Source organism: Rattus norvegicus, chromosome 10 (genome assembly GCF_021556685.1).
Source record: "Rattus norvegicus strain SHRSP/BbbUtx chromosome 10, alternate assembly SHRSP_T2T, whole genome shotgun sequence".
NCBI classification, from domain to species: Eukaryota; Metazoa; Chordata; class Mammalia; order Rodentia; family Muridae; genus Rattus; species Rattus norvegicus.
In genome coordinates this window covers 97,013,448-97,041,164 of record NC_141543.1, presented here as the reverse complement: position 1 = coordinate 97,041,164, position 27,717 = coordinate 97,013,448, and the positions used below count along the sequence as shown (strand labels likewise).

The window sequence follows — 27,717 nt, the reverse complement described above, 5'->3', positions numbered from 1 at the left end:
ATGAAGAAGATTAATTTCTCCTACGTCACACAAAAGGATGACTTGTCTTATTTTTATTCATTATATAGTCAGTAAAACACTATAAAAAAACCAAAACAAAGCCCAACTTACCTGCTACAGAATTTGGCCGAGGCATGAGATACAAAGGAATAGACTGTACAGACTGTGATAAAACTGTTTCTAGATTCCGCTCCGGGATCTTGTTCAGACTGTATGTGGATGCAGCCATGTTTTCATCCACTCGGTACAGACAGGAGTCCATGCTGGATTTTTGAGACTGCCATGGTTTTAGATTTCCTCCAGAGCCCAATTCTTTACCGGCTTCCCCAACATATTTTGTTCGCTCCATGTTTTCAGAATAATTTGTTAATGTTGCTGAAAAACAATAAAACAAATGTTTTAAAAAAACAAAAGAAAAATTAATCTGTTTATGATTAAAAATTTACTGGTAGATAAGAATACAACTAACACTATCTTTCAAAGTTACTATAGTCATTTATCTATACAAGTTTAAAAAACTGAACCCATCAAAATCTTGACTTACATATATATTTAACACTTTATTTAAATGAAACAAGCAAATTCATATATCAGTGCCACGGACCTAGAACAAGTCTTATCAAAGATAAAATTTTAGAATCATTCAAAAGGTACTTACATATTTTTATGGACTGTAAGAGAGCACCAACAGGACCCCCCCAAAACTCTCTCTACTCTTCTCATCTCTTTCTATTCCCTATTTATTCCCTGGTTCATGTTTACACACACTACCACCACCACCACCACCAACAAAACATGTTCTAAAAACACAGAGTAACTAAGTAGAGATGGGTGCAGTAGAAAACCACTGTCTGAATCAGAAAGCTGCACAGGTTGCTTGTACATTTCCTCTCAGTTCTTAGCCTTTGCATCACTTGTGAGTGGCTTGCTGAAGAATAATGATTTTAATTAAACCAAATCTGAAAGGTCTTCTAGAATTTATCTAATCTTTCTAATAATTATACATGAATGGAAACATTTTCATAACTTCAGAAATGAAGAGAAAAACAACAGTAAAGTCTAAATTATTGAATTTTTAGAAATAACTATAAGAGTAAGAGATATCATCCCAGGAGAGGTTTATACTTAGTTCTTGTTCTCCTCCTATAATTTGAATGTTTCTGTTGCCAAAGAAAAGAAATAAACATAGAAGGCTATTTCTATAATCCTGTTTAATGATGTTTTCTTTCTGTAAATTTAAGTGGAGGTCTAGATTTTGTAGTACAAAGGAAGATGGATTACAAAATAAAATCTAAACTTTTCTTTAAGGAAAAAAATGAGTTTTTTTCACCATAAAAAGGAAATTATCTGGAAAAAGGAATTAAACTAGACAAGATAAAGAGAAAAGAGACTCAACTGAGAATTGAGGGAGGAGAGAGGGGTGGTAGGGTCTGTAACCCAACACCTGGGATGTCATGGGCGAATGATTACAAGTTCACAACCAGTTTGGGCTACACAGTAGGCTGACCTGGAACATAAGAATGAGACTCTGTTTCAACACAAACCGAAACAAAACCAGAGAAGAGACATATGTTCTAGAGCCCCTCAGGAGAAATGAAATTAGAAATATCATTGAACATTTTTGGGAACCTGTAAACTTTGGAAGTCAAATTCCCATATTTAGTACCCTTTATTTCCTGCATAGTAATCAGTTGTAAAAACTATAAGATATGGACAACTTATGATCACCAAGGGCAGGTGGCTAACAAAATGAAGCAAGGAGAATTGTGTTCCTATATCTTGGACAGATTTTGTAAACAAGGATAAACCAAGGTGAGCAGAAACCAAGGATAAGGTAGGTGTGCCAACTTTGAAAAAGAAACCAGCTGTGGAACCAAGAAAGCCTTTCAAAAGAACATGAAGAACATAGTGGAACATGTGCCCCTGTGGCATGGTGGGGCATCTTTGGGGTTTATTCCCAAGAGTGATATTTCTGGATCTTTAGGTAGGCCTATTTCCAATTTTCCGAGGAACCTCCAAATTGATTTCCAGAGTGGTTGTACCAGTTTGCAATCCCACCAGCAATGGAGGAGTGTTCTTCTTTCTCCACATCTTCGCCAATATGTGTTGTCACTTGAGGCTTTGATCTGAGCCATTCTGACTGGTGGAAGATGCATTTTTCTGATCACATTTCTTTAGGTGCTTCTCAACCATTCGAGATTCCTCTATTGTGAATTCTCAGTTTTGTTCTATACCCCATTTTTTTGATTGGGTTGTTTGTTTTTTTTCTTGAGTTCTTTATATGTTTTGGATATTAGCCCTCTATCAGATATGGGGTTAGCGAAGATTTTTTCCCAATCTGTAGGATGCTGATTTGTCTTATTGACTTTGTCCTTTGCCTTACAGAAGCTTTCCAGTTTCATGAGGTCCCATTTATCAATTCTTGATCTTAGAGCCTGAGCCACTGAAGTTCTGTTTAGGAAATTTCTGCTTGTGCCAATGAGTTCAAGGCTCTTCCCCACTTTCTCTTCTATTAGATTCAGCGTATCTGGTTTTATGTTGAGGTCCTTGATCCATGTGGACTTGAGCCTTGTGCATGGTGAAAAATATGGGTCTATTTTCAGCCTTATTTGTGATAGCCAGAAGCTGGAAACAACCCAGATGTCCCACGACAGAAGAATGGATATAGAAGATGTGGTTCATTTACACAATGGACTACTCAGCTATTAAGAACAAGGGCATCCTGAGTTTTGCAGGCAAATGGATGGAACTAGAAAATGTCATCCTGAGTGAGGTAACTCAGATCCAAAAGGACATGCATGGTATGTTCTCACTAATAAGTGGATATTTGAAAAAAAATTACAGAATATCCAAGATACAGTTCGCAGAACTCAATAAAGTGAACAAGGGCTCAAGTGAGGACGCCTCAGTTCCACTTGGGAGGGAGAAGAAAACAACCACAAGAGGGGAGGGAGGGGCACAGGGGAGGGAAAGGAGAAGGGAGTTGGGGGAGAGAGGAACATGGTCTAATATGGGGTGGGGGGAAAGGACTGAAGCCCTGAGGGCCAGCAGAAAGAATGGAAACAGGTGACCATGGGAGGAAGGAGTTTGGGAGGATCCTCTAGAATGTACCAGAGACCCGGGAAGTGAGACTCTTAGGACCCTAGATGAAAGGCCCTACAGTAGGGAGAGGGAACTTATTGAATCCACCTCCAGCAGAAATACAGGGCATCAAGTGGGGGTGGGGTGGGGTTGCTATCCCACAGTCAAAGCTTTGACCCATAATTCTTGCTGTCTGAAAGAAATGCAGGGTTGGAAATGGAGAGGAGCCTGAGGAAAAGAAGGTCCAGTGACAGGCCCAAGTGAGATCCAGCTCAAAGGGAGGATCCAAGACCTGACACCATTACTGAAGCTATGGAACATTCACAAAAAGGGACGTACCATGACTCTCTCCAAAAGACCCAACAAGCAGCTCAAAGAGTCAGATGCAGATATGACAATGAACAGAAGCTGCTGACCCCTGTGGTTGAATTAGGGAAAAGCTGGAGGAAGCTGAGGAGGAGGGCAACCCTGTAGGAGGACCATCAGTCTCAATTAACCTGGACCCCTGAGATCTCTTAGACCCTGGATCACCAACCAAGCAGCATACACCAGCCGATATGAGGCCTCCAACACATAGACAGCAGAGGACTGGGTTGAGTCAGAGAAGATGCACATAACCCTCAAGAGACTGGAGGCCCCAGAAGTTTAGAGGTTTGGTGGGGTAGGGGTATACTTGTGGTAACAAGGGGAAGGGCGGCGGAGAGGAGGTATGGGATATGGAACTCGTATGGGATGGACCAGGAGGGGAATAAAATCTAGAGTGTAAAAAAAAAAAAAAAGAAAAAGAATAAATGAGAGATGAAGATAACTCAGGGGCCTAAGAGGTAAGGAAATAACACCCAGAAGAGCACACATGTGTATTAAGTAAAACTAGATAAGCTTTAATAATATTAGTAACCACAATAAAGTCATATTTATTACTTTGTAACTTGTACTTTTGGGGGGTGCAGTTAATGAGGATTACACCCAATCATATGTTCTATCACCAATTACACCCAGTACTACATATACTCTTAAGTCGTGTAACTGTACTTCCATTTGGTTAACTTAAGCAGGACCAGGTTACTATCTTCACTTCACACAGGAAGAAATGACACCTGGTAAATCGAGGCATCTAGCCCAGTGTTACTACAAAGCGAGAACCTTTCAGATAACTATTTGGAGCCTTAGTCACTTACTAATAATGTAGCAATTCTTTTGTTGATAATGCCTTGATTCCTGCATTAGATTGTACAATTCTAGAGGGTAACTACTGTACTTTCAGAGTTTTATTTTCATATTTAAATTTAAAAACAGCATCAGGGAGTTGAAGCGATGATTCAGTGTTTAAGAGTATGGTCTTCCCATGTAGGAAATCTGGGTTCCATCCGCAGCACCTGGAGTTACATGACATGGTAACTCACCCCTGTCCAAAACTCAGACTCAGAGCATCTGACAGCCTCTTCTGGGTACCCAGACACATGCATGAAACATAAATATACATGCAGGCAAAACACCCATGCACATAAAAATAAAGGAATCAACCAAACAAACGGCTTACTATCAACTCTACAATTCCACTTGAACAAAGGAGAAACCCGTGAGAGGACACAGGCCAACACCCTACCCCATCTACAAAAAGCACAGAAAAACACTCAACAGTGAACTGTATTTCTGGCTGTGCTGCTCTGGCAGTTTTAGAGGATGCTGCAAATGTTCACAACATGCAGAAAACAAACTGGCCCATTCTTCAGTGCAATTTTTATAGTAATTATACTAAAAATATTTTTACCTAGGGTATAAATATATGTTACCTGGGTAAGCATTTATGTATAGAAATAATTTGCTTTTCAAAAACAAAAACAAAAACCCCTATGTACAAGATGACATATTTTAGTGATGTGTAAGTAAAGTTCTAGAGTACATGTTTGTATGCCAGTACTAGTAAGAGCTCACGTATCTCTAATACTATGCTCTCTTCTTTCAGGTATCTTAAGACTTGGTAAAGCTGTTTGGTTTGTGTTAGAGAAACAAGTGAAAGAGATCAATTAGGCTTCTATTTTAAGGCTATTGCCTAAAAATTAAACAAACTTTGAACTTCTAGATTTTGAGGAGGTGGCTTTCTCAATAATATGTCAGTATTTCAACAAATGAGAACATTTATTGATATGATTCTTTCACACTCAACAAATTTAGTCACTGCTTTGACTAATTTAGACTAGTTGGCAAATTATATGATTTTATTCCTGTTTACCATTGAATACGTTTCCACATTTGTTATAGATCATATTTTCCTTATTTATCTGCTGATGGACATCTAGGCTGATTCTATTTCCTGGTTATTGAGAATAGTCCTAAAATATAACATGGATATACATGTATTTCTGCAGCACGATGGCTGACTCTTCTGGGAATCTAGAACTGGATCAGATGGTATCTATATTTTTAGTTTTTGAGGATATTCCATAATGATTTCTACAGAGTTTACTTACAGTTTGAAAATTAAGCACAAGTTGGTTTTATTGAGTCAGAATCAGTAGGTAGAAAAAAGAATTAAACTCACATGAAATATCAGAAGGTAAATTCTTTGAACAGCTATCACCACTTAAAATTTTAAGCATTTTCACTTATTGGTGCTGCTTTCATATTTGGGTAATATTTAACAAATTTTAGCTACCTACCTATCCAGTAAGTTGTTCTTGTCTATGTGTAAGACGCACTGGTGTAAAATACAAATGCTTAACCCCAGAAGGGCAACTCTGCAGCAAAGAGGTCATACATTTAAAAAGTTAGAAAATAAAATGCAACCTTAATATTCAAGTATTCTGTCACAGAAGCTGGTATAATTTAAAGTCACCACACTGACTGAAGCAGAGAATGCAATGACCTTAAATATTGCCACTAAAAGTTGCATAAGTTCAAAGCTCCTCTAAACCACATAGGTTGGCTTTTTATAAATAAAACATCTATATGTACAACGTTTCTACAGTGAAGTTAGAAAGGAAAAATGTATATAATCTTTTCCACTATTCCTAATCTTTATTTCTACCTTTTCTAATCTCTCCAGTAAAACAAAGAATAGTGGGAAATTGGTTCTGAGTAAATACGATTCCCCAAGAAAACTGTCTCCAGCTTTCTGCGAAGTAGTATAAAAACTGCTTCTACAGCATGCTTATGTATATCACTGATAGCGTGTGGAAGGGAGGTGTGAGGGTGTCTGAATTACAGTCTGACAAACAGGTTTGTTACAAATAAAATTACCTCTACATTTTGAGACAGATTCACTGAGATGTAACATACCATAAAATATACCCACTATACTATATAATCAATGTATAGTAAATTTATAGACTGATAAAATTATCATTATAATTCAGTTTTAAACATTTCTACTAACCCACAATTCTTTTGTACCTATCTGTAGTTTAACTGCTCTCACTTTAGTCCTAGCAAATTATTAATTTACTTCAATCTCTATAAATTTACCCTTACTGGAACTTCCTATAGCTAGAACCAAATATTACCTCATTTCTGTGTCTAGCTTCTTTCACTTTGCTCATTTCTGAGGTCAATCTGTGCTGTAGTATTTATTAATAGTTCATTTAGTTTTCTAGCTAAATAAATTTCATGGTGCAGTGACACCACATTTTGTGGATTAACTTACACTCGAAGGATATTTGGATTGTTTTTGCTATTGTGAACAATGCTGTCTGGTACTAATTTCACTGTTTCATTTCTCCTGGGTTGATTTCATGTTTACTTTTTCTGTCCTGGGGATTGAACCGAGGTCCTCAAACGTGCTAGACAATTGTGCTACCGTTAAGCCACATGTTTGAGTTCACTCTGTTGCACAGGCAGGCTCTCCTTCAGCCTCCTGAGCAGCTGGGATTCCAGCTGTCACCATTAGTCAGTCTGGATGTGGGCTCATTTTTTCCTTTTGATCTATGTGGGTTTATGTTGTTGTTGTTTGTTTAATTTATTGTTTGAGAATTCAATACAGGTATTCAATGTGCTTCGCTCAAATCTGTTCTTCGCTGTTTTCCTCTAGTTCCTCCTACACTCTGCCACCCTCTATTCCAATACATGCCTTTCCTGTTTAAACCTGCTAAGTTCACTTAGTGCTGCCAGCATGCACACAGTATGCGTGTAGGACTATCCAGAAGGACATGGACAATCATCTACTAGGAGTTGCATCTCTGAAGAAAACTGATTCTTCCTCCCCTGTAACCATCAACCGCCAATAGCTTCACAATTATGGGTATGACTTTGTGAACCCCTTCCTGACTCAGGCTGAAAATTCTGGATGGCTTAAACTTGTCTTTTGGGCCAGAGTCTCATTCTGTAGCTCAGATTGGCCTTGAACTCAGTATATACCCCAGACTGACCTCAGACTCATGGCAACTCTCCTGCATTGTACATATTTGTAATTCCAGCACTCAGGAGGTAGCAGGAAGATCATGAGTTCAAGGACATTAATGGCTGCACAGCAAGTCCTAAGTTAGTCTATATGAGACTCTGTTTCTCCAAAAAAAAAAAAGTTTAACTTTGTAAGAAACAACCAAATTACTTCCCCAAATAACAGTATCACCTTTACATTCCTATGGGTAATGTATAAGACATTATGGTATTATCATATTTGGATATTTTTTCCTTTAACAGTGATTCTGTGGCTGTGAAGTAATATTTCATTGTGATTGGTTTGTACTTCCTTAGTAATCACTAGGGATAATGATGTAATGGTAATAAGCACTTTTCACGGGCTTATTAACCATTTATCTATAGCTTGTTTGGTGAAACATCTATTTAAATCTTTTGCACATTTTAAAACTTGTTTTTATATTTTATTTTGTGCAATTATTAGATTACATTGATTTATTATTCTACTCTTATTATATCTATTTTCACATTTGTTTATTTTGTTTGTGTTAAGTCTGTGGGGGTGTGCATGTTATGGTCTGAGTGTGGAGGTCAAAGGACAATTTTTTTCACAGTTAGTTCTTTCCTTCCATCTCAAGAGTCCCAGAGATCTCCCACACCCGCGGATCCCGGCCCGCAGCAGCTCTCTGCTCCCAAACCCCGTGGGAGAGAGACCTCACCGCCTGATCAGGTGGGCACTCCTGAGGCTGCAGAGCGGAGGAGACCACCAACACTGCCCACCCCTGCCCACATCCCTGGCCCAAGAGGCAACTGTATAAGGCCTCTGGGTTCCCGTAGGGGAGGGCCCAGGAGCGGCAGGACCCCTGTGCCTGAGACACCGCCGGAACCTGAAGGAAACATACCGGATAAACAGTTCTCTGCACCCAAATCCCGTGGGAGGGAGAGCTAAACCTTCAGAGAGGCAGACACGCCTGAGAAACCAGAAGAGACTGCACTCTGTGCACATCCAGACGCCAGAGGAAAACACCAAACGTCATCTGGAACCCTGGTGCACGGAGGCTCCCGGAAAGAGCGGCGCAGATCTTCCTGGTTGCTGCCGCCGCGGAGAGGACTTAGGCAGTACCCCACGAGCAAACTTGAGCCTTGGAACCACAGGTAGGACCAACTTTTCCCCTGCAAGAAACCTGCCTGGTGAACTCAAGACACAGGCCCACAGGAACAGCTGAAGACCTGTAGAGAGGAAAAACTACACGCCCGAAAGCAGAACACTCTGTCCCCATAACTGGCTGAAAGAAAACAGGAAAACAGGTCTACAGCACTCCTGACACACAGGCTTATAGGACAGTCTAGCCACGGTCAGAAATAGCAGAACAAAGTAACACTAGAGATAATCTGATGGCCAGAGGCAAGCGCAGGAACCCAAGCAACAGAAACCAAGACTACATGGCATCATCGGAGCCCAATTCTCCCACCAAAGCAAACACGGAATATCCAAACACACCAGAAAAGCAAGATCTAGTTTCAAAATCATATTTGATCATGATGCTGGAGGACTTCAAGAAAGACATAAAGAACTCCCTTAGAGAACAAGTAGAAGCCTACAGAGAGGAATCGCAAAAATCCCTGAAAGAATTCCAGGAAAACACAATCAAACAGTTGAAGGAATTAAAAATGGAAATAGAAGCAATCAAGAAAGAACACATGGAAACAACCCTGGACATAGAAAATCAAAAGAAAAGACAAGGAGCTGTAGATACAAGCTTCACCAACAGAATACAAGAGATGGAAGAGAGAATCTCGGGAGCAGAAGATTCCATAGAAATCATTGACTCAACTGTCAAAGATAATGTAAAGCAGAAAAAGCTACTGGTCCAAAACATACAGGAAATCGAGGACTCAATGAGAAGATCAAACCTAAGGATAATAGGTATAGAAGAGAGTGAAGACTCCCAGCTCAAAGGACCAGTAAATATCTTCAACAAAATCATAGAAGAAAACTTCCCTGACCTAAAAAAAGAGATACCCATAGGCATACAAGAAGCCTACAGAACTCCAAATAGATTGGACCAGAAAAGAAACACCTCCCGTCACATAATAGTCAAAACACCAAACGCACAAAATAAAGAAAGAATATTAAAAGCAGTAAGGGAAAAAGGTCAAGTAACATATAAAGGCAGACCTATCAGAATCACACCAGACTTTTCGCCAGAAACTATGAAGGCCAGAAGATCCTGGACAGATGTCATACAGACCCTAAGAGAACACAAATGCCAGCCCAGGTTACTGTATCCTGCAAAACTCTCAATTAACATAGATGGAGAAACCAAGATATTCCATGACAAAACCAAATTTACACAATATCTTTCTACAAATCCAGCACTACAAAGGATAATAAAGGGTAAAGCCCAACATAAGGAGGCAAGCTATACCCTAGAAGAAGCAAGAAACTAATCGTCTTGGCAACAAAACAAAGAGAAGAAAAGCACACAAACATAACCTCACATCCAAATATGAATATAACAGGAAGCAATAATCACTATTCCTTAATATCTCTCAACATCAATGGCCTCAACTCCCCAATAAAAAGACATAGATTAGCAAACTGGATACGCAATGAGGACCCTGCATTCTGCTGCCTACAGGAAACACACCTCAGAGACAAAGACAGACACTACCTCAGAGTGAAAGGCTGGAAAACAACTTTCCAAGCAAATGGTCAGAAGAAGCAAGCTGGAGTAGCCATTCTAATATCAAATAAAATCAATTTTCAATTAAAAGTCATCAAAAAAGATAAGGAAGGACACTTCATATTCATCAAAGGAAAAATCCACCAAGATGAACTCTCAATCCTCATCTTCGGTTGGTTTATATACAAGTGTGCAATTTCTAGGCTTGAAAGTAAAATGATGCTATCTGGTGCTGGATAGAGGAGCCTTATTTTTTATTATGGCAGCTTGCTATTTTTGTAACATGGTGATTTGGTTGAACACAATAAAGTACAGTAGTAACTGATCTCCCCTTCTTCCTGGATGAGTGAGGAGATGATTAAATGTTGATGTCAACATCCTTGAGCATATTCAGATGAGCTTCTGCTTCTGTTGAAAAGGATGCTGTGTTTGATTGTGGTCCGAAGCTTTGAAGCACTACTTGGCATCTCCTTCCTTGGAGGTCTCACTGTTTAAACATAACAGATTTGATAGCTTGTTGGTAAGGTGAGGTCCAGCTTGTCTCCACTAGGTCATCTTCATGTGAATCCGGTGGTTATACGGTTTTGTTCTAGGGATATTTCATTTTTTTAATAACGGTTTTAGCTAACATTCATGGAGAGAATGAATCCTCAGAACTGTGCCACTAATGAAAGGAAATCCTGTCTAGAGTATGTTTCTTTACAAAGCTGTGTCAGAGGGCCTTTGGGCCCTCTGCTGGAAAAGTAGAATCAAGTCTCAAATAATGCCTTTTAAATTGTATCCTCTAGTATTATAGATGTAGGACAGTACTGTATCATACCTCTGTGGATGTAAAATAGCTTGTACCTGCTTTATGATACGTAGTAGTGACCGTGCTTTATCAGAGCTGTTTTTAAACTCTTTTTTCTTTTTTCTTTTTTTTTTTTTCGGAGCTGGGGACCGAACCCAGGGCCTTGTGCTTGCTAGGCAAGCGCTCTACCACTGAGCTAAATCTCCAACCCCCAGAGCTGTTTTTAATGATGTTGCTCAGAATGTTTTCTTTCCAGATGATGATTGAGAAGCTAATTTAAAAAAAAAATGGTGCCAGGTACCACAAGAGTAACAGAACTGTGCTGTTTTCTCGGGTTTTGTTTTTTTACTTTTTTTTTTTTTTAATGGAGTGTGCTGGATGTCTCTACAGTTTTGTTCAGATGACTGCAGAACCTGGAAAAGCTGTTGCTGCTGTTGCTGCATAACACACTGCTATTATTGGTCTTTTTATATAAATATAAATATATATATACAGATATATAATTTGAATTTTTTGAAACTTTAGCTGTGCTGTCAACTTTGGAAAAAAGTATCCCCGTTTACTGTGTTGAGTTGGCACTGTACAGAAATTAACAGCCATATTGGTCTAGAAATGTTGAACTTAAGTTTTTTCCATTTGTACGGGGGTAACACACTGTATTAAATATGTAAGGTCTTATCTACGTGGGTTTGATTACAAAAACTAATAAAGTATTCTCTAAATTTAAAAAAAAAAAAGAGTCCCAGAGATCAAAGTCAGGTTGTCGTGCTTGGCAGCCAGTACGTTCCTTCATCCACTGATCCATATTACCAGCCCATAATTAAAATTTTACTGATAGGTATACTGACTGGTTTTGTGTGTCAACTTGACACAAGCTGGAGTCTCTCTTGAGGAAATGCTTTCATGAGATCCAGCTGTAGGGCATTTTCTTAATTAGTGATCAAGTGGGGAGGGCCCATTGTGGGTGGTGCCATCCCTGGGCTGGTGGTCCTGGGCTCTATAAGAGAACAAGCTGAGCAAGTCAGGGGAAGCAAGCCAGGGGAAGCAAGCTAGTAAGCAGCATCCCTCCATGGCCTCTGCATCAGCTCTTGCTTCCTGACCTGCTTGAGTTTCAGTCCTGACTGCCTTTGGTGATGAGCAGAAATGTGGAAGTGCAAGCTGAATGAATCCTTTCCTCCCCAGCTTGCTTCTTGGTCATGCTGTTTGTGCAGGAATAGAAACTCTGACTACAATAACAGGTAAGACCCTTGGGTCATCTGCCTAAGAATAAGTTTAGAATTTTGAAATTTATTGTAATAATTAGAATCATAGTTTTTGAAGTCATACAAACCCAAGCCAGTTTTGGTTTTGCCTTTTACATCTAACACCTGTATGACTCAGTGTACGGGCCAGTTTTACGTCAACTTGACATATACTATAGGCATCTGAGAAGAGGATTGAGAGATTGCCTCCATAAGATCAAGCTGTAGGCAAGCCTGTAGAGCATTCTTTTAGTGAGTGACCGATATGGGAAGGCCCAACCAATTGTGGGTAGTGGCACCCAGGGCTGGGGTGGTCTTGGGTTTTATATGAAAGCAGGCTGAGCAAGCCAAGAGGAGCTAGCTGGTAAGTAGGAATCCCCCATGGTATCTGCATCAGTGCCTGCCTCTGGGTTTCTGGTTACTCTGAACTCCTTCCTTGGCTTTCCTTAGTGAACTGTGACTCCAGAAATGTAAGCCAAATAAACCACTTCTTCCCCAAGTTGCTTTTGGTCATGGTATTTAATCACAGCAATATAGTAACCCTAACTAAGATGTCATGAGAGCAATTATTTTTCAATCTCATTTTCCTAAGGTTATGAAAAAATTCTATCTTTATTATAGTAGAGTATACAAAGTTGTTTTTCAGCCTGACTGAAAAGCACTCTATGCTTCTATCCACAGATATTTGGAAACCTGGTACTGGCTAGTGACCAAGACAAAGGCAGGTAAGTGGACAAAGTAAGGTGCTGCCTAAAGTTTGATACTTCCTTTGGTGAACCCTGGACTAACTGTTTACTCACAGCTTATACCTGACGGATTTAGACTGTGATTTGGCTATTTGGCCAAAGGGCATCACTGATTTCAATGAAAAGTTTTGGAAGCTCTCCTTGTCAGCAAGACTTTCGGTACAAACCTTGGTAGATTATGCTCAGGTCAGAGCACGAGATTAAGGAATAGCTTCATCTGGAAGTGCCTTAGGGCCCCTTGTGCATGTTTGCCCTCTCCTTTGCTCTCCAGTACCTTCATACAAGGGTTGAAAGCATTTTCTGGCAAATGTTATGTGTCCTTTCAATGATCTGATTCTATTAGCTCTCCATAGCTTTCTTAAAGGATCATAACACACTGTAAGAATTCAATGATTGTATCTGGACACAGTCTCTGCTTAGCAAGTGGTTATTAGCCTTATCAGGTTAATTATGCAAGAAAAATGCCATTTGTTCTTTTAAATCATTTTGATGAACAAAGTGTCCAGATTGTTTTTAAAAAACACATTATGCAATATGAATTTGGTCAATGGCTACCCAAGATCTTCTAATGATAAGTATTACAGGGAGACAGTTTGGAAAGATGATGGGCTTGAGAGTACAGGACTAGTACGGTTAATAGTGTGTGGCACATTTCTGAAACAAGTGTGTAAGAGTAACTTTTATTCTAATGTAAATGGTGTTTTTATTTCCACGGTTGAAGTATGAGATGAGAGCTGCACCCGAGATGTGCAAACACATGGCTTGGGCTGAGCCCAGAGCACTTCCTTCTGTTCTAACTCTCCCTAGATCTAGGCCTGGAAGCTTCTGTCTTCATGCAGTCTCCATCCTGTCTGCTAACCTTGGCCTGGAATGTCTTGGTTTCTGAGACCTGGCTGGTTCAGTTCAGCCGTTCTGGCTCAAACTCCTCTCCAAGCTGACTGATTCGAACCGGCTTCTCTTGGGCTTCTGACTGCATTGCTCTGCTTGGCCTTAACCAACTCTGGCAATTTGTTCTAACCTTCTGGCTTGTTCTTATTCTCTGGCTTCAACTGCCTCTGCTTAATGAACTGAACAGAATTGAATTCAACTCCACTGCACTGATTCAACTGAATTGTACTGTACTCAGTGAACTGACGCCTGGCTTCCATTCTGACTCTCCTTACTCTTTTATGTCACGTCTCATCCCTGTCTGTTCTTATGTAAGTTGGGCGTATCCTAACTCTGACTCACTCTGTCACTTTGTCTGCCCCTTAACAAGATGCCACTTTCAAGCATGGCTGAACCCTTCTACAACCTAACCTTATCTCCATTGCTATGGATTAAAAGTGTGTACTCAGGGCATCTCTACATCCCAGCCAGATTACAAAGATCTTTGGATGTGATCCGTTGCCAAAGCAGCCATGTTACTGGATTAAAATTCTTCTGCACAAGTGAGAAAGGCATGAAAATGCTAATGCAAAATATCTACTGCTCAGCAAATGACTCAAAGGGCAACTTGGATGAAACAATGAACAGCATTCTGCTGGAAAAAATATTACTAAAGGAACAAAGGAGGAGTTGTTAATTTTGCTTTTTTGGCTACAAATTGAAACATAATCATTGGATAGTGGGCATGACCACGGATACTTGATCTTTATAAGCATTTAACATATAAGGTTATGGATATAAAATCAAATTAAAAAACCCCCACAAGATTGAAAGAAAAAAAACCCTGAAGATTTGACTAAAGGAAGACACAAAATTTTAACTCTTCTGGAGGGAACTGTGATTTCTAGGTAAACATAAGTCAAGAAACCAAAACAGAGTCACAATTCAGTTCATCTTTGCTACACATCCATTCCAAAAAGATCTAATCAAAGCTTGGTATGAAAAAGGAATGCTAGAAATCATATACATCACAAATTTTTATCTCAGACTGGAGATGTCAAAATTATTGTTTAAAGTAATGCAACAGTGATAGATTATAATTAGTAGTATGGTTAGATACAACATTTTATACTAATCAATAAAAATTAAAAACATGAAATTTTCTGCAAGTATTTGACAAATCACCACCTCAGACTTGAGGGGTACTGTGACTTTGGGAAGGAAGTTATGAGGCCACAGAGAAGGTTTTCTGTGGTAGATACTTTATCATATGAGGTGAATAAAGACCACATAACATCAAAATACCTAGTAATTTGGAAGTTTTCAGGACTCCAGAGATGACATTTTTACATTTATAATGTTTAAAATGGCATTTCTAGTTTCCTGTTTGTTATAAATAGGATTTGAAGTATTTTGGCATGTTTGCCAGAGGCTGATGCTAGGTGTCTTACTTAGTTGTTTTCAATTTAACTTTTGAGACAGGATCTCTCACTGATGTATAGCTTACCAATCAGGTCAGACTGACTGGCCAGTAACCCCCAAGGATCCTTCTGTCTCAGTGTCCCCACTCCAGGGATCAAAGGAGAACATCATTATCATCATCTTCTTTTCTTTTTTTTTTAAATCTTTGTACTATTACTTTATTTTTGACTTTTTTTCATCTTTATTAACTTGAGTATTTCTTATTTACATTTCGATTGTTATTCCTCTTCCCAGTTTCCGGACCAACATCTCCCTAACCCCTCCTCCCCCCCTTCTCTATGGGTGTCCCCCTATGAGGTCAGAGTACAGGGTCAGTCCATGTATAGTCTTTAGGTAGTGGCTTAGTCCCTGGAAGCTCTGGTTGCTTAGCATTGTTGTACATATGGGGTCTCGAGCCCCTTCAAGATCTTCCAGTTCTTTCTCTGATTCCTTCAACGGGGGTCCTATTCTCAGTTCAGTGGTTTGCTGCTGGCATTCGCCTCTGTATTTGCTGTATTCTGGCTGTGTCTCTCAGGAGTGATCTACATCCGGCTCCTGTCGGTCTGCACTTCTTTGCTTCATCAATCTTGTCTAATTGGGTGGCTGTATATGTATGGGCCACATGTGGGGCAGGCTCTGAATGGGTGTTCCTTCAGTCTCTGTTTTAATCTTTGCCTCTCTCTTCCCTGCCAAGGGTATTCTTGTTCCCCTTTTAAAGAAGGAGTGAAGCCTTCACATTTTGATCATCCGTCTTGAGTTTCATTTGTTCTAGGTATCTAGGGTAATTCAAGCATTTGGGCTAATAGCCACTTATCAATGAGTGCATACCATGTATGTCTTTCTGTGATTGGGTTAGCTCACTCAGGATGATATTTTCCAGGTCCAACCATTTGCCTACGAATTTCATAAAGTCGTTGTTTTTGATAGCTGAGTAATATTCCATTGTGTAGATGTACCACATTTTCTGTATCCATTCCTGTGTTGAAGGGCATCTGGGTTCTTTCCAGCTTCTGGCTATTATAAATAAGGCTGCGATGAACATAGTGGAGCACGTGTCTTTTTTATATGTTGGGGCATCTTTTGGGTATATACCCAAGAGAGGTATAGCTGAATCCTCAGGCAGTTCAATGTCCAATTTTCTGAGGAACCTCCAGACTGATTTCCAGAATGGTTGTACCAGTCTGCAATCCCACCAACAATGGAGGAGTGTTCCTCTTTCTCCACATCCTCGCCAGCATCTGCTGTCACCTGAGTTTTTGACCTTAGCCATTCTCACTGGTGTGAGGTGAAATCTCAGGGTTGTTTTGATTTGCATTTCCCTTATGACTAAAGATGTTGAACATTTCTTTAGGTGTTTCTCAGCCATTCGGCATTCCTCAGCTGTGAATTCTTTATTTAGCTCTGAACCCCATTTTTTAATAGGGTTATTTGTCTCCCTGCGGTCTAACTTCTTGAGTTCTTTGTATATTTTGGATATAAGGCCTCTATCTGTTGTAGGATTGATAAAGATCTTTTCCCAATCTGTTGGTTGCCGTTTTGTCCTAACCACAGTGTCCTTTGCCTTACAGAAGCTTTGCAGTTTTATGAGATCCCATTTGTCGATTCTTGATCTTAGAGCATAAGCCATTGGTGTTTTGTTCAGGAAATTTTTTCCAGTGCCCATGTGTTCCAGATGCTGCCCTAGTTTTTCTTCTATTAGTTTGAGTGTATCTGGTTTGATGTGGAGGTCCTTGATCCACTTGGACTTAAGCTTTGTACAGGGTGATAAGCATGGATCGATCTGCATTCTTCTACATGTTGACCTCCAGTTGAACCAGCACCATTTGCTGAAAATGCTATCTTTTTTCCATTTGATGCTTTTGGCTCCTTTGTCAAAAATCAAGTGCCCATACTTGATCATGGTGGATGATTGTTTTGATGTGCTCTTGGATTCGGTTTGCCAGAATTTTATTGAGTATTTTTGTGTCGATATTCATAAGGGAAATTGGTCTGAAGTTCTCTTTCTTTGTTGGATGTTTGTGTGGTTTAGGTATAAGAGTAATTGTGGCTTCATAGAATGAATTCGGTAGTGCTCCATCTGTTTCAATTTTGTGGAATAGTTTGGATAATATTGGTATGAGGTCTTCTATGAAGGTCTGATAGAATTCTGCACTAAACCCATCTGGACCTGGGCTCTTTTTGGTTGGGAGACCTTTAATGACTGCTTCTATTTCCTTAGGAGTTATGGGGTTGTTTAACTGGTTTATCTGTTCCTGATTTAACTTCGGTACCTGGTATCTGTCTAGGAAATTGTCCATTTCCTGAAGATTTTCAAGTTTTGTTGAATATAGGCTTTTATAGTAAGATCTGATGATTTTTTGAATTTCCTCTGAATCTGTAGTTATGTCTCCCTTTTCATTTCTGATTTTGTTAATTTGGACACACTCTCTGTGTCCTCTCGTTAGTCTGGCTTAGGGTTTATCTCTCTTGTTGATTTTCTCAAAGAACCAACTTTTGGTTCTGTTGATTCTTTCTATGGTCCTTTTTGTGTGATTTCAGCTCTGAGTTTGATTATTTCCTGCCTTCTACTCCTCCTGGGTGTATTTGCTTCTTTTTGTTCTAGAGCTTTTAGGTGTGCTGTCAAGCTGCTGACATATGCTCTTTCCTGTTTCTTTCTGCAGGCACTCAGCGCTATGAGGTTTCCTCTTAACACAGCTTTCATTGTGTCCCATAAGTTTCGGTATGTTTTACCTTCATTTTCATTAAATTCTAAAAAGTCTTCAATTTCTTTCTTTATTTCTTCCTTGACCAGGTTATCATTGAGTAGAGCATTGTTCAATTTCCACGTATATGTGGGCATTCTTCCCTTATTGTTATTGAAGACCAGTTTTAGGCCGTGGTGGTCCGATAGCACGCATGGGATTATTTCTATCTTTCTGTACCTGTTGAGGCCCGTTTTTTGACCAATTATATGGTCAATTTTGGAGAAAGTACCATGAGGAGCTGAGAAGAAGGTATATCCTTTTGTTTTAGGATAGAATGTTCTATAAATATCTGTTAAGTCCATTTGGTTCATGACTTCTCTTAGTCTGTCTACATCTCTGTTTAATTTCTGTTTCCATGATCTGTCCATTGATGAGAGTGGGGTGTTGAAATCTCCTACTATTATTGTGTGAGGTGGAATGTGTGTTTTGAGCTTTAGTAAGGTTTCTTTTACGTATGTAGGTGCCCTTGTATTTGGGGCATAGATATTTAGGATTGAGAGTTCATCTTGTTGGATTTTTCCTTTGATGAATATGAAGTGTCCTTCCTTATCGTTTTTGATGACTTTTAGTTGAAAATTGATTTTATCTGATATTAGAATGGCTACTCCAGCTTGCTTCTTCCGACCATTTGCTTGGAAAGTTGTTTTCCAGCCTTTGACTCTGAGGTAGTGTCTGTCTTTGTCTCTGAGGTGTGTTTCCTGTAGGCAGCAGAATGCAGGGTCCTCGTTGCGTATCCAGTTTGTTAATCTATGTCTTTTTAATTGGGGAGTTGAGGCCATTGATGTTGAGAGATATTAAGGAATAGTGATTATTGCTTCCTGTTATATTCATATTTGGATGTGAGGTTATGTTTGTGTGCTTTTCTTCTCTTTGTTTTGTTGCCAAGACGATTAGTTTCTTGCTTCTTCAAGGGTATAGCTTGCCTCCTTATGTTGGGCTTTACCCTTTATTATACTTTGTAGTGCTGGATTTGTAGAAAGATATTGTGTAAATTTGGTTTTGTCATGGAATATCTTGGTTTCTCCATCTATGTTAATTGAGAGTTTTGCAGGATACAGTAACCTGGGCTGGCATTTGTGTTCTCTTAGGGTCTGTATGACATCAGTCCAGGATCTTCTGGCCTTCATAGTTTCTGGCGAGAAGTCTGGTGTGATTCTGATAGGTCTCCCTTTATATGTTACTTGACCTTTTTCCCTTACTGCTTTTAATATTCTTTCTTTATTTTGTGCGTTTGGTGTTTTGACTATTATGTGACGGGAGGTGTTTCTTTTCTGGTCCAATCTATTTGGAGTTCTGTAGGCTTCTTGTATGCCCATGGGTATCTCTTTTTTTAGGTTAGGGAAGTTTTCTTCTATGATTTTGTTGAAGATATTTACTGGTCCTTTGAGCTGAGAGTCTTCACTCTCTTCTATACCTATTATCCTTAGGTTTGATCTTCTCATTGAGTCCTCGATTTCCTGTATGTTTTGGACCAGTAGCTTTTTCCGCTTTACATTATCTTTGACAGTTGAGTCAATGATTTCTATGGAATCTTCTGCTCCTGAGATTCTCTCTTCCATCTCTTGTATTCTGTTGGTGAAGCTTGTATCTACAGCTCCTTGTCTCTTCTTTTGGTTTTCTATATCCAGGGTTGTTTCCATGTGTTCTTTCTTGATTGCTTTTATTTCCATTTTTAATTCCTTCAACTGTTTGATTGTGTTTTCCTGGAATTCTTTCGGGGATTTTTGTGTCTCCTCTCTATGGGCTTCTACTTGTTTATTTATGTTTTCCTGGAATTCTTACAGGGATTTTTGCTTCTACTTGTTCTCTAAGGGAGTTCTTCACGTCTTTCTTGAAGTCCTCCAGCATCATGATCAAATATGATTTCGAAACTAGATCTTGCTTTTCTGGTGTGTTTGGATATTCCATGTTTGTTTTGATGGGAGAATTGGGCTCCGATGGTGCCATGTAGTCTTGGTTTCTGTTGCTTGGGTTCCTGCGCTTGCCTCTGGCCATCAGATTATCTCTAGTGTTACTTTGTTCTGCTATTTCTGACCGTGGCTAGACTGTCCTATAAGCCTGTGTGTCAGGAGTGCTGTAGACCTGTTTTCCTGTTTTCTTTCAGCCAGTTATGGGGACAGAGTGTTCTGCTTTCGGGCGTGTAGTTTTTCCTCTCTACAGGTCTTCAGCTGTTCCTGTGGGCCTGTGTCTTGAGTTCACCAGGCAGCTTTCTTGCAGCAGAAAGGTTGGTCTTACCTGTGGTCCCGAGGCTCAAGTTCGCTCGTGGGGTGCTGCCCACGGGCTCTCTGCAGCGGCAGCAACCAGGAAGATATGCGCCGCCCCTTCCGGGAGCTTCAGTGCACCAGGGTTCCAGATGGCCTTTGGTGTTTTCCTCTGGCGTCCGAGATGTGTATGCAGAGTGCAGTCTCTTCTGGTTTCCCAGGCGTGTCTGCCTCTCTGAAGGTTTAGCTCTCCCTCCCCTGCATTCTTCTACATGCTGACCTCCAGTTGAACCAGCACCATTTGCTGAAAATGCTATCTTTTATCCATTGGATGGTTTTGGCTCCTTTGTCAAAAATCAAGTGACCATAGGTGTGTGGGTTCATTTCTGGGTCTTCAATTCTATTCCACTGGTCTATCTGTCTGTCTCTGTACCAATACCATGTAGTTTTTATCACTATTGCTCTGTAATACTGCTTGAGTTCAGGGATAGTGATTCTCTCGGAAGTCCTTTTATTGTTGAGGATAGTTTTAGCTATCCTGGGTTTTTTGTTATTCCAGATGAATTTGCAAATTGTTCTGTCTAACTCTCTGAAGAATTGGATTGGTATTTTGATGGGGATTGCATTGAATCTGTAGATCGCTTTTGGTAAAATGGCCATTTTTAGTATATTAATCCTGCCAAGCCATGAGCATGGGAGATCTTTCCATCTTCTGAGAGCTTCTTCAATTTCTTTCTTCAGAGGCTTGAAGTTCTTATCATACAGATCTTTCACTTGCTTCGTTAAAGTCACACGGAGGCACTTTATATTATTTGGGACTATTATGAAGGGTGTCATTTCCCTAATTTCTTTCTCGGCTTGTTTCTCTTTTGTGTAGAGGAAGGCTAGTGATTTATTTGAGTTAATTTTATACCAAGCCACTTTGCTGAAAGTGTTTATCAGGTTTAGTAGTTCTCTGGTGGAACTTTTGGGATCACTTAAATATACTATCATATCATCTGCAAACAGTGATATTTTGACTTCTTCTTTTCCAATCTGTATCCCTTTGATCTCCTTTTGTTGTCTGATTGCTCTGGCTAGGACTTTGAGAACTATATTGAATAAGTAGGGAGAGAGTGGACAGCCTTGTCTAGTCCCTGATTTTAGTGGGATTGCTTCAAGTTTCTCTCCATTTAGTGTAATGTTAGCTACTGGTTTGGTGTATATGGCGTTTACTATGTTTAGGTATGGGCCTTGAATTCCTATTCTTTCCAGGACTTTTATCATGAAGGGGTGTTGAATTTTGTCAAATGCTTTCTCAGCATCTAATGAAATGATCATGTGGTTTTGTTCTTTCAGTTTGTTTACATAATGGATCACGTTGATGGTTTTCCTTATATTAAACCATCCCTGCATGCCTGGGATGAAGCCTACTTGATCATGGTGGATGATTGTTTTGATGTGTTCTTGGATTAGGTTTGCCAGAATTTTATTGAGTATATTTGCGTCGATATTCATAAGGGAAATTGGTCTGAAGTTCTCTTTCTTTGTTGGGTCTTTGTGTGGTTTAGGTATAAAAGTAATTGTGGCTTCATAGAAGGAATTCGGTAGCACTCCATCTGTTTCAATTTTGTGGAATATTTTGGATAGTATTGGTATGAGGTCTTCTATGAAGGTGTGATAGAATTCTGCACTAAACCCGTCTGGACCTGGGCTCTTTTTGGTTGGGAGACCTTTAATGACTGCTTCTATTTCTTAGGAGTTATGCGGTTGTTTAAATGGTTTATCTGTTCCTGATTTAACTTCGGTTCCTGGTATCTGTCTAGGAAATTGTCCATTTCCTGAAGATTTTCAAGTTTTGTTGAATATAGGCTTTTATAGTAGGATCTGATGATTCTTTGAATTTCCTCTGATTCTGTAGTTATGTCTCCCTTTTCATTTCTGATTTTGTCAATTTGGACACACTCTCTGTGTTGTCTCCTTAGTCTGCCTAAGGGTTTATCTATCTTGTTGATTTTCTCAAAGAACCAACTTTTGGTTGTGTTGATTCTTTGTATGGTCCTTTTTGTTTCTACTTGTTTGATTTCAGCTCTGAGTTTGATTATTTCCTGCCTTCTACTCCTCCTGGGTGTATGTGCTTCTTTTTGTTCTAGAGCTTTTAAGCGTGCTGTCAAGCTGCTGATATATGCTCTCTCCTGTTTTTTTTCTGCAGGCACTCAGAGCTATGAGTTTTCCTCTTAGCACAGCTTTCATTGTGTCCCATAAGTTTGGGTATGTTGTACCTTCATTTTCATTAAATTCTAAGCAGTCTTTAATTTCTTTCTTTATTTCTTCCTTGACCAGGTTATCATTGAGTAGAGCATTGTTCAACTTCCATGTATATGTGGGCGTTCTTCCCTTATTGTTATTGAAGACCAGCTTTAGCCTGTGGTGGTGTGATAGGACACATGGGATTATTTCTATCTTTCTGTATCTATTGAGGCCTGTTTTATGACCAATTATATGGTCAATTTTGGAGAAAGTACCATGAGGTCGTGAGCAGAAGGTATATCCTTTTGTTTTAGGATAGAATGTTCTATAAATATCCGTTAAGTCCATTTGGTTCATGACTTCTCTTAGTCTGTCTATGTCTCTGTTTAATTTCTGTTTCCATGATCTGTCCATTGATGAGAGTGGGGTGTTGAAATCTCCTACTATTATTGTGTGAGGTGTAATGTGTGCTTTGAGCTTTAGTACGGTTTCTTTTATGTATGTAGGTGCCCTTGTAGTTGGAGCATAAATATTTAGGATTGAGAGTTCATCTTGGTGGATTTTTCCTTTGATGAATATGAAGTGTCCTTCCTTATCTTTTTTGATGACTTTTAGTTGAAAATTGATTTTATTCGATAGTAGAATGGCTACTCAATTTGCTTCTTCAGGCCATTTGCTTGGAAAGTTGTTTTCCAGCCTTTCACTCTGAGGTAGTAGACACCTCTTTGTCTCTGAGGTATGTTTCCTATGGGCAGCAGAATGCAGGATCCTCATTGCATATCCAGTTTGCTAATCTATGTCTTTTTATTGGGGAGTTGAGACCATTGATGTTGTGAGATATTAAGGAATAGTGATTATTGCTTCCTGTTATATTCATATTTGGATGTGAGATTATGTTTGTATGCTTTTCTTCTCCTTGTTTTGTTGCCAAGACGATTAGTTTCTTGCTTTTTCTAGGGTGTAGCTTGCCTCCTTATGTTGGGCTTTACCATTTATTATCCTTTATAGGGCTCGATTTGTAGAAAGATATTGTGTAAATTTGGTTTTGTCATGGAATATCTTGGTTTCTCCATCTATGTTAATTGAGAGTTTTGCTGGATACAGTAACCTGGGCTGGCATTTGTGTTCTCTTAGGGTCTGTATGACATCTGTCCAGGATCTTCTGGCTTTCATAGTCTCTGGTGAGAAGTCTGGTGTAATTCTTATAGGTCTGCCTTCATATGTCACTTGACCTTTTCCCTTAATGCTTTTAATATTCTTTCTTTATTTTGTGCGTTTGGTGTTTTGACTGTTATGTGACAGGAGGAGTTTCTTTTCTGGTCCAATCTATTTGGAGTTCTGTAGGTTTCTTGTATGTTTATGGGCATCTCTTTCTTTAGGTTAGGGAAGTTCTCTTCTATGATTTTATTGAAGATATTTACTGGTCCTTTGAGTTGGGAGTCTTCATTCTCTTCTATACCTCTTATCCTTAGGTTTGATCTTCTCATTGAGTCCTGGATTTCCTGTATGTTTTGGACCAGTAGCTTTTTCCTTTTTACATTATCTTTGAGAGTTGTGTCAATGATTTCTATGGAATCTTCTGCTCCTGAGATTCTTTCTTCTATCTCTTGTATTCTGTTGGTGATGCTTGTATCTACGGCTCCCTGTCTCTTCCTTTGGTTTTCTATATCCAGGGTTGTTTCCCTTTGTGCTTTCTTTATTGCTTCTATTTCCATTTTTAATTCCTTCATCTGTTTGATTGTGTTTTCCTGGAATTCTTTCAGGTATTTTTGTGATTCCTCTCTATAGGCTTCTACTTGTTTATTTATGTTTTTCTCTGTTTCTCTATGGGAGTTCTTTATGTCTTTCTTGAAGTCCTCCATCATCATGATCAAATGTGATTTTAAATTTAGATCTTGCTTTTCTGGTGTGTTTGGATATTCAGTGTTTGCTTTGGTGGGAGAATTGGGCTCCGATGATGCCATGTAGTCTTGGTTTCTGTTGCTTGGGTTCCTGTGCTTGCCTCTCACCATCAGGTTGTATCTGGTGTTACCTTGTTCTGCTATTTCTGACAGTGGCTAGACCGTCCTGTAGGCCTGTGTGTCAGGAGTGCTGTAGACCTGTTTTCTTTCAGCCAGTTATGGGAACAGAGTGTTCTGGTTTTGGGCATGTAGTCTTTCCTGTCTACTGGTCTTCAGCTGTTCCTGTGGGCCTATGTCCTGAGTCTACCATGATGGTTGCTTGGAGCAGAAAAGTAGGTATTACCTGTGGTCCCGCAGCTGAAGTGGCTCCTGGGGGGCTGCTTTTAAGCTCTCCGTGAGGATGGCAACCAGGAGGGCCTGCACCGCCTTTTCCCGGGGCCCCCATGCACCGGGATCCCAGATGGTGTTAGGTGTTTTCCTCTGGAGTCAGAAATGTGAGCAGAGTGTAGTCTCTTCTGGCTTCCTAGGCATGTCTGCTCCTCTGAAGGTTTAGCTCTCCCTTCCACAGGATTTGGGTGCAGGGAGCTTTTGATCAGGTCCCTTCAGATCTGGGCAGTGTCTGGACCGCAGGGGACCTGCAGCTTGAGTGCCCCTATCTCCTGGTTCCCAGAGGCCCTATACAGTTTCCTCTTGGGCCAGGGATGTGGGCAGGGGTGGGCAGTATTGGTGGTCTCTCCCGCTCTGCAGTCTCAGGAGTGCCCACCTGTCCGGGCAGTGAGCTCTCTCTCCCACGGGGTTTGGGAGTAGGGAACTGTGGGCCGGGAATAGTGAGGCTGGGGCTCCAGCTCCATCATCATCTTCTTGTAAGAGTACCAGAGTGGAACTTACATTCTTGTGTGTGCATGGAAATTTCTTTGTCAACAGAGATATCTTCCCATGTCTTCTTTATAATTTTTGATATTTTTGGACGTATTTCCTTGATTTTTTTAGATTTTTAATTATTAGAATATATGAATGGAATTTATTCTTGTGTTAATGTTATAAAACTTTGTTCTATGCAGTTTACCTACTTGGTCTCTGTTTTGAATAAATGAATCCATGTATTCATGTGTGTTCTTTAAAGAGCTGAGATAGACACATTGCCATAGCATTCATATTAGCTACAACAAATAAGAGTTTGATTGAGTAATCTCTAAAAGAAAACCAACACGGTAAATATTTTGTTAATCACCCTCATATTTCTTGGTGTCTTGAGTGTTTGTTGTTTCTTTACAAGACTGCATGCATTCCTGCCCCAGCACTGTTGTCTCTGGCTTTGGGGCTGCACTGCTCCAGCTCTGCTATCGAGCCATTACACGTTTTGTTTCTAGTGCCTCATTTTTCTTTATTCCCCTGGTCCTCCTTACAACCCAGGGGTTTGCTGTGTAGCCCTTGCTTGCCTGGACAGTGCAATCTTCCTGCTTCACCTTTCTGAATGCTGGGATTTTTAGGTATTTAATGCTTGTTTACTTTTTTCCTATAAAAGTTTATTATTAATATTTGGACAAAATATTTAAAAATACTTGCTTATAGTACAAGTATTTTGTTTTCTATGCTGCTAAAATTCTTCTCCTTCTCTTTCTACTTAATGTTTTAATTGTAGTTCTCATGTACATGTCTGCAGAACCCCCAGTTCCTGAAGCACACTACTAAGGACCAATCCTATTGTATTCTTCATCTGAAGGCTGATCGGCAGGATCTTTTTATCTGGTTTTAAGAGATGCAAGCCCAACTCAGTTATGACAGACTAAAAGGAATGTTCACTCATGCTCAAAGGAATGAATCCTGAAGCAATTACTCTATCTTCTGAATTAATCATAGTTTTGAAGAAATTCTCATTTTTCTTTTTCTCTTCACACACTCAAAAAAAAAAAGATGATATAGAAATTTAAATCTTTTCTTAAAATAGGATGTACTGGAACACGACACAGGAACACATCATGTATTGCAAATGTCTTCTTGAATATTGCAAAATATGTAGCTTCCAGCTTTTTCATTTCTTTGTCAGTTATTGTTTTCTAAGCTTCTGCATCAGAATAGGGTCTTGATGGTGCTGGCAGGATGCTGCAACCTGCAGTCTGCACTGTCAGTGAAGGAGTCATGAGTGCATCACCCAATAGAAAACTCGCTCTGTTTAAACTTTAGCAATGCATCTCAGCGTGAACCTGCAGAGATTCGTGTTTACTGTTCCACGTCTGGAGTGCTGTCGGGGCTGTCTGTTGTCCAGGTCTTTCTGTATCATGGCTGGCTCAAGGTGATGTCTCTCTTATGTCCATTTTTATACTACCTCTTCATTCTATGTAGTGGTGGCTCTAGACTATGACACTTCATTGTTTGGTTGTCAGGCAAAAGAGAAATGCACAGAAAGCCCACTTACATTTAGGAATGAAGCCCAACATTGTTTAGTATGGAGACACTGTGTTCTTAGAGAATAAACATAGCTTTACACTGCTGTTCTTGTCGGTATAGAATGTACCTCAGACTATTTGTTAAAATATTCTTAATAACCTAATTATTAAAGGAAATGCATTCAAAAACCATAGTTTACCACACTTCCCTCCTCTCTTGTCCTCCATCTCTTCTCCCAGTGGGCTTCCTTCTGCATCACAGATAGTCTTCACCCTAACTTCATGGTTTAGGGATTTTGTTTTGGTTTGTTTTTTTGAGATAGGGTGTAGCTCTGGCTGTCCTGGAGCTCATCATGTAAAGCATGTTGGCTTTGAACTTACAGGCCTGACTGCCTCCTGAGTACTAGAATTAAAGGTATGCATCGCCATGCCCAGCAATTTCATGTATTCTTAAAACAAAAATCTAGATTTAATACATGAGAAAAATATCAGTTTTAGTGTAGCTCATTTAATATACCAATCTCTAAGTCCCTATTTTACTGTAAATGACAGCACTTCATTTTTCTTTACAGCTGTGTAAAACTCGTGTATATAAGCATCATCCTTTCCTTATTCATCTGTTGATAGTCACTCGTAGCATCATGTGGCTACTGTGACTAGTACAGAATATGGAGAATCCCTACTGCATGCTGCCCTAGACTTGTTTAGCTGTATACTCACAGAGGAACACATAACAGGTTTTTCTGAGGGGCAGGTGGGTCTTTATGTATATTCATATACCATATATTCTCAATCTATTTTCCACATATTTTTCTCTAATTAGTTTCAAAGTTTCAGGCCTCATATTAAGGTCAATGATCTTTGATTTTGTATGGTGCAAGAAAAAGGAATTTAGTTTTATTCTTATTTTTTGAGGCCATTCTCTCACTGAATGTGGAATTCCCACTTCATCTAAGTTGGCTTGCTAGCAAGTCCCTGGGGCCTGCCTCCCACTTTGGTCAGAGCTGGATTATGTATGTGTACTGT

At 39.6% G+C, this 27,717-nt stretch overlaps 1 protein-coding gene across 7 annotated transcripts in view; it reads right to left on the bottom strand.

The window, feature by feature from the left end:
* Positions 1 to 27,717, bottom strand: part of Tanc2 (tetratricopeptide repeat, ankyrin repeat and coiled-coil containing 2) — a 319,000-nt gene that overhangs the window by 133,853 nt on the left and 157,430 nt on the right. For all 7 annotated transcript variants that reach the window (NM_001440252.1, XM_087572417.1, XM_087572418.1 and 4 more), the window contains 1 exon segment: positions 112 to 375. In NM_001440252.1, coding sequence (NP_001427181.1) covers positions 112 to 375 — 264 coding nt within the window.